This window comes from Eubalaena glacialis, chromosome 4, assembly GCF_028564815.1.
Source record: "Eubalaena glacialis isolate mEubGla1 chromosome 4, mEubGla1.1.hap2.+ XY, whole genome shotgun sequence".
Lineage (NCBI taxonomy): Eukaryota > Metazoa > Chordata > Mammalia > Artiodactyla > Balaenidae > Eubalaena > Eubalaena glacialis.
In genome coordinates this window covers 123,433,318-123,446,627 of record NC_083719.1, presented here as the reverse complement: position 1 = coordinate 123,446,627, position 13,310 = coordinate 123,433,318, and the positions used below count along the sequence as shown (strand labels likewise).

General features: G+C 47.6%; 1 protein-coding gene across 2 annotated transcripts in view; it reads right to left on the bottom strand.

Moving 5' to 3' along the window:
• The window catches only part of SH3RF2 (SH3 domain containing ring finger 2), a 135,040-nt gene that overhangs the window by 13,204 nt on the left and 108,526 nt on the right, over nt 1–13,310 (bottom strand). Inside the window, exons 8-10 of one of the 2 annotated variants that reach the window (XM_061189791.1) lie at nt 7,527–7,759; nt 3,852–4,210; nt 1,338–1,634 (exon numbers count right to left, since the gene is read on the bottom strand). In XM_061189791.1, coding sequence (XP_061045774.1) covers nt 1,371–1,634; nt 3,852–4,210; nt 7,527–7,759 — 856 coding nt within the window. In that variant the 3' untranslated portion in view covers nt 1,338–1,370. Of the gene's footprint in view, nt 1–1,306; nt 1,635–3,851; nt 4,211–7,526; nt 7,760–13,310 lie in introns of those variants that run through there. The other variant, XM_061189792.1, reaches the window with a different exon arrangement.

The window sequence follows — 13,310 nt, the reverse complement described above, 5'->3', positions numbered from 1 at the left end:
GCAAATGGCATTTATGCATTAAAGTGCCCACATTGATGGGCATGCAATAAATGTTAAATCACAACAATTAAGTTAAATGAGAATTAATGATTTGTCTTACAGCATTGCCTCCACTCCCTGGGATGCTCTTCTACCCCCATTTACAAGGCTTTGCCTGGCTGGTCCCGCTCACTTCAGCCCCATCTTAGTGGGGTCACCTACTTTTGCAGACTCCATCCTTCTTTCCCCACCTGTCAAGAATGTCAAGGCTGCTCTCCAACTCTTTTATCTTCTTCCCCAACACTTCCCCTAATCCTCTTTCTCTCTCACTCTCATCACCTCCCCACTCTCTCCATATTTTCTTCACTCTCCCTTTCTCCTCCTTCTTACCCACTTTTCCTCTCCAACCTTATTTGTCCAGTTCCTTTTTATAGAAACTTTCCTCTAGAAGGCACCCTCACCCCAGCCATGGATTGGCAGCTTCTCAATGACATTGTTGCCTTATTCTGCAACCTGGTGAAACAGCTAGTCTGCCCCAAATAGAAGAAATCAGTGAAAGTAAAGACTGTTGCGATGCAAACAGAATGTATATGTAAACTCAAACCCCTTACCAAGTTGTTTCTAAGCATGCTGTGTTTTCTTGGGGAAGTCAGACTAGAGCCAGGATGAATGAATTGTCTGTAACACCATACAAGACCCTCTCCACAAGTACGTGATTCCTGCTTATCTATCATGTAGGATTATATGTGGGCAAACAGATTGAGAAGCTTAAAGTATGACAATAGTCAGCTTTCTCTCTGACCTCATTTGGAGCAAAGCCAGGAAGCTGACTCTCTTTGGTTTAGAGTGTTCTTGGAATGTTCGAAGTATCCGTCTCACACCCTTCCCAGAAATTCTCCCTTGGCAGCCAGGATTATGACTTGATGGAGGAACAAAGATATGGTGGCTACTAGTGGCTGGTGTCTAGGTCCCAGAAGATGGCAGAAGCTGTTCTAAGATGTTGAGGTCAAAGAAGTAATGCCAGCATTCCACCATTGTGACCCACCTGGCTGAAGCCCCTTTTATAGCATCATAGAAATTCTACACAGAACCCAGAGGATGAGAGGCTGCACACTCCACTCTGGGGAATAGGGTGGGCAGGATGAGCTCCCATTCCTTGGTCTGGGTAGTGGCCTTGCTACATTGAATCATTATGTTTGGAAGGTCACCTAGTCTATCTTCCCAGCCAGGGCAGGAATCCCCACTCCCACCTGTCCTTTCCTGGAGGTAAAGTGGGCAGAACAAGGACCCATGCTCAAGTCCCCAAAGAATGGCAGGACGCCCTCAGTGGAGGCATACTGTATTTAAATGCAATTCACCTCTTTGGGGTCTAGGAAAAGCCACCTGTAGATTCATTTGCTGGGAAACACGGTCTGCGTGGCCGAGGCAGTGGGCGCTGGGGTCATGGTTTTGCTAAAAGTTGACTTCCTCCGGAGGTCTGTCTGCTGTCCAGAATGGCAGCCGCTTCGGTGGGCGAATAGGACGGTCATCTCTGGGCCCAAGGGGGCTGCTTCAGGCTGGGACCCCTTCGGGGTGGCTGCTTGTTCAGGCTTCCCAGAGGTGTGATGTTTGGCGGGAGGAGGGCTGTAATTCTGAAATCTCACGGTTTTGACTTGCTGTAAGACAGAGGAGAGCAAAGGGACACAGGTGAGTGGGAGACCTGTGCTATTTCCCCCTGGGACTTGGTTCATGCTGTTTCTCTACACTCGTCCCTTCCTGGAATGCCTCATTCATGTGTTCATCCAGCAAATACTTGTGTCTGTCATGAGTGTCGACCATGCCTCACCACTCTATCAGGTGCTGTGAAGCCAAGAGTGAACAAAACCGCCCTGACAAATGACAGTGATAGCCAGTGCCACCGCGGGGGAAGCATAAGATGCTGAGGAATGCAGAGGAGTATCCAACTGAAGCTGGAATGGGGCTTGTCGGAGAAGGCCTCTTAGAGGCAGAGTTATTTCAGTCGAGAACTGAAGAACGACTGGGAATTAGCCACTAGAAATAGGGGGGACAACCACCTACCTGAGAATAGGGTCCTTCCCCTCCCCTCTCTCCTTTCCACCTGCCAGTAAGGCCTCCTGCTGACTCCATCCAGACAGTTCCTTCATAAATCCTCAGAGCAGAGGTAGCCAACTGGACACTGCTGACTGAATATAGTCTGCACAAAGTCTGGGAGTTTGATTTAGTGGCTAACACATAAAAATTGGGAGATGCATATAAAAATCAGCATTTTATATGTCCCTTAAGATAATCAAAGTGCAGGCACACTGGGGCCTGTGCCGCATTCTGGCAGCAATTGGCTGGAGCTGATTAGCAGGCCCCGCTTTATGTGGGAGTCAATGATCTGATGTTTGCATAAGCCCTTCCCCTCTCCCTTCTTTCCTAGCCTGTTATAGATCTTGTATATTAGGTTTTACTTTGGCCATTCCCTGTCTTAGAGCTTAATAAAGTGTTCTGTGCTACTGCTCAGAAATCTTTTTTTTTCCTGTGAAATTCAATCCCAGTGTCTTGGGATTGAAAGGTGAGTGGGAGACCAAATGTCTTCCAAATGAAGACATCCAAATGTCTTCATACTTTTGACCCTTACCATGTCTAGCAGAGGTCTGGGCACTTACTAAACACAATTTGAGGGCTGCATCTAATGGCTTGGGGGTAATTGACAAGTGGGGTCTGGAAAACTTTGAATTATTTGAATACCGTAATTCAGAAGAAGAACTCTCAACATTTATATCAGTTAACACTAGCTTTTTCCAAATGCCTTTCCCTGCAAGCTTATAGCTTAACATTAAGAGCATGAGTTTTTGTGTCAGATCTCGATTCTACTCCAGACACTCATGTGTGTCAGCTGTGTGCTTCTGGGTCATGTACTTTAACTCCATAAGCCTTCATGTCCTCATTTTTAAATGAGGATGACAATAATAATTATAGCTACATCAGAAGGTTGTTGTCAGAATTAAATGAGATAGGACATGTGAAGTACTCAGCACAGTGCCTGCTAGGTCGTTAGCATTCAGTAAATGCTTAACAAAGAGGAGGAAACCACACCATCTTTCCATTTGGAGGGAAATGGGTGATGGTAGTGGTGATGGTGATGGTGGTGGTGATAGTGATAGTAATGGTGGTGGTGTGATGTTCAATACACTAAAAGATAACAGTCACCTAATTTTCTTCACGTCACCTCCTCCGTCCCTGCCTCAAGCATATTGTTGAGAACATAACACTTTTGCAAAAACTCTTATGACTTCTAGTGGGAAAAGCCCTAGAACCGATAACTGATAACTGCAAAGGTCCCGATAACAGTTGTTGGAGTAGTTATAACTCAGTGTGACCTTACTAAGTCACTTACCTTCTCCTGTGCCTCAGTTGCCTCTTCTATACTGTGAACGAGTACGTATCAAGCCCTACGTAAGTACTTTACTCATTTAACTCCTCTCCAATCCTATGAGGCTATTACTCTTCTTACCGCCATTTTACAGATTAGGCAAAAGAGTCTCAGAAAGGTGAAGTGTTTTAACCAGAGTCACCAGCTAGCAAGCAGCACAGCTGGAATTCAAATCAAGATTGTGTCTGATGCCAAAGCCGTGTTTTTTCCAAGTTGCCTCTGGGCCTCGAAAGAAGGATGTATAAAATCTTCTGGAAGCCTAAAGGAGATTCAGTAACATGTCTGGGGAGGGTGCGGGTGATGTGAGGATATGGAAGGGGAGTTGTGTGCGAGGATTCTTTGGAGGCTGCAATTTTGATTCCTCGTCCATTTACGGTGAAATCTCAGGAGCTGGGACACTGTGCAAAGTTAGGGGTCTAAAGAATCAGGCCCCCCTAATGTCACCTACTCCTACCTTTTCGCTGCCATTTCTTGAGTTCTCTGGTTTCACCAGGATGGATGGCGGGGGAGATGCAGGCAGTTTTGGTAGAGGCTCACTCCTGGCGGGGATTTCTTTGCCTTCCATGATGAGGGAACTGGCTGCCGAGTGGATCCTGGTGTCGCTGCCCCTGCTGACGCACGTGAGGGCAGGCTCCCCAGTGGCAGTGGGCTTGGGTCCCATCTCCGCCACCACCGCCGAGGCTGAGGAGGGGGCCCCCTGTGGCTGGTAGAATTGGAACTGCTGAGGCCGGACGACCATGGTGCGGCTGCGTCTCAGGGAGCCCACCACGAGGGTGGGGACCCCTGACTGGACGGGTCTCTGCAGGGATCCATCTGGGGAATTGTATGACAGAGATATCAGCAATGGGGCGGCTGACAGCAGCTTGGGTGGGAGCTGGGTAAGCAGTGTGTCCTGATAGCCCAGAATAGTTAAGTGCTTTCCCAATTTGACTGTGCTCACATTCTCCCAGGGTCTTTCAAAGGTGACCTTATTCTTTTTTTAGTGCTGTTTGCTGATGCTGGCAGCAAATGACTGGCTAGGCGAATACTGGGGGTGGGGTGGCGTCAGAAGGTATATCACCTCTATTTGTCCTCTCCCCCTCTCTCTCTCTCTGTCTTTCTCTGTCACACACATACACACACACACTCCTACTTTCTCCCTCCAGGCCTTTAAGATGGAAAGTGAAGAAGACAGTCCTAAAGAGAGAGCTTCACAGTGAGAAATAAACATAAAGGCATGCAGACCAAAGAGGAAACAAAAGCAGAGACAAAGAAAGAGACAGCAGAAATTGAGACATGCAAGAGAGAGTCAATGGAGAGGCATGAGTGGGAGGGAGAGAGGGCAGGAGAGAGGGGAGAGGGCTCCAACCGGCTACTTAAAGAAAATTCTGATGGAAGCTGTAGGCCTGTGGTGGTGGGATCTCTGCTTTCCATCGGGTCTGCAGGGAGGAAGGGTGAGCGGGATTTAGGGACTGTGTGTACCAGGCAAATGTGACAGCAGCTGGAAGCAGATTTGGAAAGGTTATTCCCAAATTAGGGATGTGAGCGGATGAGCTTCGTGAAGTCCCATGACACAGGCTCTAGAATCAGATCTCCTCCCAGGGAGCCAGGGGCACATCAGTCACATCATCTCCCTGGTCCTCAGTCCCCTGGTTGTAAACTGGAGCTAATAACAGCACCTCATGGCCTGGGGTGAGGATTACATTTTATGATGTGTGCAAATGTTAGGATAGTGCCTGGAACATAATAAATGCCCCATGTTTTAAAACTTTTTTTTTTGTTTTTTTAGGTAAGGAGAAGCAAACTCTAAAAATGCACAGTCCAGGAGTTTGGTTTTGCCCCTTCCGTTTCCCTGAGCTCATTTTTTTTTTTTTTTAACTGAGATAGTCCTCCCTCAGTAAAAGGAAGCTATTCCTTCCCCTCAAATTCTCTGGAAGATAGGAGATCCCCATCCTTTGAGCATATGCCCTGTGGGTGACCTGGAGAATAATCGAGAGTTCATTGTGCTCTGTGGGGGGCAGTGGGGGAGACACCCTGAGAAGCATTGTGGGCTATTTCTTCATAAGGGTCTCCCAGAATTTAGAGCTATAGGTGACATCCAGCAGAGATGTTAGTTCTTTGTGACACTCTATGGACACGTGTGTGAATCACAGTCATCTGTGTCCAGCACAGAAGGCCTGAGCCAAGGCCATGTTCTGTGTCATGACTCTTTATCAAGCCGGGTGTGAACATGAAGAGCAGACGCTCACTGTAACACCGCTGGCGTTCTCAGCGGCCACTGGCAACCCAGCCACCACTTACACAAGTCTGACCTTTCAATGTCAATGTCTATTTTGCCACTTACAGCCCTGTGAGATGCATACAGTCAATTCTCTGTCATTTCTCTTTGCTTTGGGGAGATTGATAGCTTGACCATCCTCATCTTGGGAAAAGGGAGAGAGAGAAGGCCTCTGGGACCTAGGAAGGTCAAAGCCACACTAGGCAGACCTGTCTTCAGGCTCTCGGAAATGGGTGAAATGGGTGAAAAATCAGTTTACCGCCTTATCTACTTATCTTGTCGGGTTCCTAATTTCCAAGAGATTTAATGCTTTCTTATTACATGTGCATATAATGCAAGCGGTCAAAACTCCAAGCCAATCAAGATCTACACAAAGATAGAGAGGGAGTGTCCGAAAGGAAGTGTGAACAATTGCCAAGGGGCTGTTCTCCTCTGTATTCAAAAGTGGTCTAGACTATGTGAACATTTCAATGCAAGTGAAGTGAATTACATTCACATTCTGGAGGGACCCAACATGATCTGCTTAGTTGCAGTAACAGTATTGATACTGATAAAATGCTATACTATAAAAATAGCTAACATTTCTCGAGAGCTTATTATGTGCCAGGCACCGTGCCATTAGTCTTAAATGAATTATTTAATGCCCTGATGAGGTAGGTACTATTTTTATTTTCATTTTGCAAATGAGAAAACTGAAGGCCGAAGAGGTCAGTAACTTGCCCGAGGCTGTTGTGGCGGGATAACTTATTGCGTGTGTGTTTTGTGGGGAGAAGGTGGAGGAGAGGGTGAGGAGGAAGGCACCGTTGGCTAGAATTAAGAGGCAACAGTGGTGGGATTGGTGGTCAAGCAGATGATCAGAAAGCACTGAGAAAGGGTAGAACTAAGATAATTGCATTAATTGTCTTGGGGCACTAATTGCTTTAATGTCTGTGTGGCATATTGTACCACATGTGAATCTTTTGCTCTGACTAGTACTACATTTTCACCTTTAATCATTTTTTAAGATAGCAGGAGGGATGGCAGAGCCCAGTTTAAGTCAGGGGATGTAGAACAAATCAAGTTGACTTTGCTTGGCTCGTTGTCTTCTTCTAGAGAGGTGTACGAATATAGAGGCTTGATGTTTTATAGAACAATGGGTTTCAACCACTTTTTTAGAACCCCTGAAAATGAAGCCTTACGCAGAAATTCAATATATTAGGAGATAAAAGCATGGCTTTGAAGATGAAGGAGCTATGTAATTGCCATGTGTGCAATGTGGATGTTATATAAAAATAAAACCAAGGTGCACAACAGTGTACTAAAGATTACAAGGTATGTATGTACATGGACGAGAACTTGGGACTGGGGGGGAAGGATATGAAGGAGACATTTGTACAGTATAATGTACTTTTGTACAATATAATTTTTTTTACCTTGTGCATATATTAGTTAAACAAAGTGGGATTCAGGGGCTCTTAGCAATGACTCTTCTTTTTCTCCTCCCCTGCATCCTTCCCTTGTTTCCCTTTTGGCACCTCCTGAGGGGTTCCGTGGAGCACAGTTTAAGAAGCATTGATCCAGCAAGTGCTTTAGTTGTTCTGTCTTAATAAGAACCAGCATCCACCTTGGCCATGCTCTGATTACATGTTGGCACTCAGGGCTGGTATCATCCCAATCAGACAGCGTGCGTGTATGAAGTGACTGAGGGCGGGGACCTTGAGTCCGTGTGGCTTCATCTGATAAAACAACGCAGTATTTGGGAAGTGTAAAGCAACCTTCACAGAGGCTTATTGTAAAGCCAAGATCCTTGTTTTTGCAAAAAGCACTCTGTTTGCCAGTGTGAGATCCCCCCATTCCCTAGCTCTAGGCACGTACCTCTCTGCCACCACTTACTCTTTCTCATGCTGCTCCGCGCTTTGCGGAGGGAGCCCTGCCCCAGGGTCCCCAGACCGGCCAGGTTCCGCACAGGGTTGACTATGGCCGTGGGCACGAAGACGGACTTGAAGGGCTGGCTCTGCCGGGGATCACCTTCTGAAATGCTGCCTTGGGAGGACACAGAGGGGGTGGATAATGTCCATGTGGTGTAGAGAGCAGAGCTCCGGGAGTCTGGAACACTAGATGTCTTTCTGGTGGTGCAAATTTTTTTTTTTTTTTTTTTTTGTGAGAGAGAAGAAATAGAGAAAGAAAAGGTTCAGTCAAGAGTCCTGTTTTAAAAAAACGATCAGCTCCCAACTGTATAGCACATGTGGTCCCTCCTCATCCTATTCCTACCCATACATACATAGATACATATATATATGTTTACACTTGTCTTCATCACAGGCTTAACTATGGAGGCCTCAGCTTCCACACCTGGATAACTGTGTGGCATGCTGAGGGCGGGGAGAGGGTCTCCTACTGAGGCCGGGTGGAACTAGAAGACTTGAATATCATCATCTTTCACTCCAGCTCTGATCACTCTTCACCCCATGTCCCTTCAGCCCTCAGTTCAGAGCACAAGATCTTGTATGTGTTCATTTTGCTTCGCAGGGGCGATTTCTTGTTCTTTCAGTGAGTTTCCCACTAGATCCTAAACTCTTATGAAGGCAGAGATTTTATATGACTTGTTTTATAGCCTCTGTGTTCTGCACATATTGTTTATTAATAAATGTTTGTTGAATGGCTGCCATGATGCTTTTAGCACTGAAGCCAGTCATTCTGTCTCACACATAGTAAGCACTTACTGTATACCCACTGTAACACCCAGCATTGGCCAAGCACTTTGCCCACATCATCTCACAGGTTCTTCTCAACAGCCTTCTGAGGTAGGTACTATTAGTGCTACTGTTTTGTAGGTTAAAAAATAGAGATTTACCGTTACTTGTCCAAGCAATTAATAGATCTGAGATTTGAACCCAGGTCCAGGCTGGCCCCTCGCTCTACCACTAAGCTACCCTACCTTCTGGCTAGTTAGAGCATTCATCATTTGGAAAACCCTGCATCCCACTTGAAAATTAACAAACTAAAGGAGCTGGTAGGCCCTACACATGCCTCCATAAGACCTAATTCTTCAGCCTTAGGCTCTGATTTTTTTTTTTTTTTTTTTTTTTTATAACGCTGCTTTTAAAGTTTGGATTCCCCCCCGCCGCCCCCCTCCCCCCACCCCCCGAGTTTGAAGCCATTAGGCTGTTGTTTTTATTTATTTATTTATTTATTTATTTATTTATTTATTTATTTATATTTTTGGCTGTGTTGGGTCTTCATTTTCTTTGCGAGGGCTTTCTCCAGTTGCGGCAAGCGGGGGCCACTCTTCATCGCAGTGCGCGGGCCTCTCACTATCGCGGCCTCTCTTGTTGCGGAGCACAAGCTCCAGACGCGCAGGCTCAGTAGTTGTGGCTCATGGGCCTAGTTGCTCCGCGGCATGTGGGATCTTCCCAGACCAGGGCTCGAACCCATGTCCCCTGCATTAGCAGGCAGATTCTCAACCACTACGCCACCAGGGAAGCCCCTTAGGCTCTGATTTGTAAGAACAGTGTTAATATTTTGTAAAACAGCAATCTCCTGTCCATGTTTCCAGACTGCAACTCCCTGAACCCCATGGGGAATGGTGTCATTTTACATGCCCTTCTTGCCCTTTTACCATCCTGCCCCAACATCACAGCCCCTACCGAGTAGTCCATGAATCCCCTTGTCACTCTGTTGATTAAATAACCCCTGCTAATTCCCTGGAGATAACCAGTTCAACCAAGGCCCCGGCACAGAGATGCCCTCCACGTATTTTCCTTCCTGTCAATGCCTCCAGGTTTCTCTTTAGGTAATTTCCCCTTATTTCTCCTTTTCTCTCCTTGTTTTGCTTTAAAAAAGTATATGTAGTTTAATATTGAGCCACCAGTGTTGTACAAGATGGGAAAGGCATCACGTAATGCAGCCAACTCTGCCCAGGAAGCATATGCAGCCCAATGCACTGGGAACTGCTGCTTGCGGAGAGGGGCTTCTGTCCACAGCCTTCAGCCTGCTTCTGGCCCCTGGGGATGCAGTCAGTGAGGTGGAGTGGGCTGTACACCAGGAAGAGCTCAGACTACATTCTGGAGATGAGGGCTGGGCTGGAGAGAACTCCCCAGCACTGGCTTGCCTGGCAGAGTCTGCCTCTACCTGTGTTGGTTTTTTTAAAATAAATTTACTTATTTATTTATTTATGGCTGCACTGGGTCTTCGTTGCTCTGCATAGCTTTCTCTGGTTGTGGCGAGCAGGGGCTACTCTTCGTTGCACTGCGTGGGCTTCTCATTGCGGTGGCTTCTCTTGTTGGGGAGCATGGGCTCTAGGAGTGTGGGCTTCAGTAGTTGTGGCTCGCAGGCTCTAGAGCGCAGGCTCAGTAGTTGTGGCATGCGGGCTCAGTAGTTGTGACTCACGGGCTCTAGAGCGCAGGTTTCAGTAGTTGTGGCACGTGGGCTCAGTAGTTGTGGCTCGCGGGCTCTAGAGCGCAGGCTCAGTAGTTGTGGCGCACGGGCTTAGTTGCTCCGCGGCATGTGGGATCTTCCCGGACCAGGGCTCGAACCCATGTCCCCTGCATTGGCAGGCGGATTCTTAACCACTGCACCACCAGGGAAGCCCCTACCTGTGTTTTAAACAAAGGCCTCAAAGTGTTGGATGCTGCAAAATGGACCAGCAACACGAAAGACAGGTTCCAGATTTGTTGCCAGCAGCAGCAGCAGCAGCAGCAGCCGGGACAGAATACAGTTAATGAGGCCCAAGCCAGCCTAATTCCACCAGTCCCTTCCTTGGACAACTGTTTACAGACCAAGGTGCAACTTCATTTTTCTGGACCTAGCATGAGGCCGGATTCCAGAAACTCCTAAATCTCAAGTCCCCCATCCAACACTGAGTCCCTCTATGTCTTTTGGCAAAAAGCTCAGCACTTACCCAGCATGTTCTTCTAACATCAAAGCACTTTGCAAACATATATTCATTAATCCCCATGACACCCCAGACCTGCAGATATTATGATCCTTGTTTTCTAGATGGAGAGACGGAAGACATTCTGGGTTTAAGCGGGAGGTGTGTGTGTTGCCTCTGATTTGCTCCACTGGGCTGCTTTGAGCATGCAGGTCCCTGTGTCCCTTTTTCTACCTGAGATATGAGCCCTTAAGAACTTGTGCAATATTTGAAAGGGACGTGACACGCAGCGGCTCTATCCTGCTCAGCCCTGCCAGTAACCTCCTGGTAAGGCAAAAGCTTGGACCATGACAATCTTTATATAGTTCTATGTAGAAAGTTAAAGGAAAGTGAGTGGTGGCCCACGTGTCACTTTTCTCCACCCTTAGGCATCAGGATGGCGTATGTGTCCAGTGAAGTTTGCCAGAAAGAGAAATATCCTGGCTTATTGGGCAGAAGGACATTTATTGGGAGGACAGGAGGGAGCGGAAAGAGCTTGGAAACAGGATCCAAGGGAGGCTGCCGAGAGCTGGGCAGCAGGGATCTGAGGTGGGAGGAGTCTGATCAGGTGCTGCTCCTTGAGTCCCCGCCATGAATGGCCTTCAACTCTGTCCACATTCTTTCCTCCCTTTTTCCTTCCTTGTTCATGTTTCCAAGTCCCAAGAGGCTGAGCCTGTCCCTCACCTGTGGTGATGAGTTGAGGAGGTTGGGGATGAGGGGAAGGGGGAGAGGGAGGAGGAGGGAGGAGGAGGGAGGAGGAGGGGGGAGGAGGAGGAGAGAGGAGGAGGGGGGAGGAGGAGGGAGGAGGAGGAGGAGGGAGGAGGAGGAGGAGGGGAGGGGGAGGGAGGAGGAGGAGGGAGGAGGAGGAGGAGGGAGGAGGAGGAGGAGGGGGGAGGGGGAGGAGAGAAGAGGAGGGGGAGGGGGAGGAGTTGGTTTCTGCAGCCTCTGAAAAGGGAGGAAACCTTATGCCTCTACCGAGACTGTGCATGGAAGCGGAAACCAAAGGGATGTAGGTGCTGTTATGAAGGGCTTGAATGAAAACGTGACAAGTGTTCTGTACCACCTGAGCCAGGGGATAACTCTGGGATACGGGAACTAGGTTGTGGTGGCAGATACTTAGTTGTGGTTGGCACAGCTGGACAGGCTGGTGTCACCATCGAGCACAGAGGGCTGGAGCTTTACACAGCATAGCAGCCTTTCCTCTCTCAGTAATTAAAAGGCTCCCTTGCTGAATCGTAAATCGAAACCCTGGCATTTTGGTCAACTCTGGTCTCTAATTGATCCCCAAACTCTGGCTGGCTCAGTTCATTAGGAGATGATGCTAGTAAGAGCAGAGGTTCAAACACTCAGGGGGCACTTCACACCTTTGAGGTCTGGCTGTCTTATAAAAGGCAGCCCTGTACACCAAGGGGGCTGGTGGCAGTGCAGAGCCATCACTGCAAACAGACAACAAAAACGGGGCAAAACCTCTCACGCACACAGAACGTTAGAACAGAAAGGGGCCTTGCGCACGAAGTCCAACCCACTCAGTAGGAAAAACTCAGCTGACAAAGGATGGCATCGTTCAGCCCTGAGAAGCGGGAGGAATTAAACCTCCCACAGGGGGAAGGGTTGTTAAGAACAAGGGTGAGCTGCCCCCAGATAGACAAACTGAACATGTCATCTGCGTCCAAGATTTTGGGGATGGGAACTTTCTCTGCACCTGAGAGGCTGTCAAGGAAAACACACACACACAGAAAGCGTTGATCTGCTGTCACCTAATAGCCCTCAGGAGATTATACTGTGACAGGGACTTTCCTTTTTGGAAATGCTGACTCCCTAGAAGCAAACACACACATCAGCATAAGTAGCATCTCAGTATACGCACATATTCAGGTTTCTATGAGCTGGGGGTGGGGATGGACTCATGGCAAACTATGGTGGTGCTGAAACTCCATCCACTGCCTAACACGTGGCCATCGTGGAGCAGGTGAATCTAGATGCTCATGACTCGCCCAAGAACAGATCTAACTTGGAGAAAAGCCAAGAAGGAGATAACGGGAAGCTGCAGCCTTGAAGTACACTGGAATGGAGTCCTACATGCATTCTAGTTAGGGTGACCTTACGTCCAGGTTTTCCCGGGAGAGTCTCAGTTTACACCTGCTCTCCTGGTAGAGTGTCCCTCTTTTATCTCAGAAGCATCCTAGTTTGGATGATAAGTTATATGGTCACTCTTATTTTAATGTTTTTTTCATGGAATATCCAGGACTTTGGGCTAAGGCCTGATGCATAAGCAAATGCCCCAGTAGTAGAGATGGTCCCTAGAGGGTTCATGATAAGATTCCATGGAAGACTGTTCATGAGTTAGGGTAGGTCCTTGCTCTTCGTTGTCACTTCTGGACCATCCTCCCACTCTTCTCAAGACTTCCCAGCTTGGGTTCACATGATTAGACTCCACCACCTACCACCCTGCCTTGTTGGAGCCATCATTTCCCCTCTTTCCTTGAGGAATTGAGCTCCTGGATCACTGTCATTCTCTCCACCTCAATGGATCCTATTGTGATGATCTCATCTAGTCTTAGGGCTTTAAATACCATCTCAAGGTTGGACCTCTTTCTTAAATGCTAGACATGTATACTCAACCGCTTACCAATGTCTTTACTAGGAATACTAAGGCATCTGAGACTTAATCTTCTATGAACCAAGCTTTTGCTTCCCCCCAACACCTCAAAACCTGTTTGTTCCTCTTTTGGTTTTCAACTCCATCTCAGTAAAAGGCAACTCTG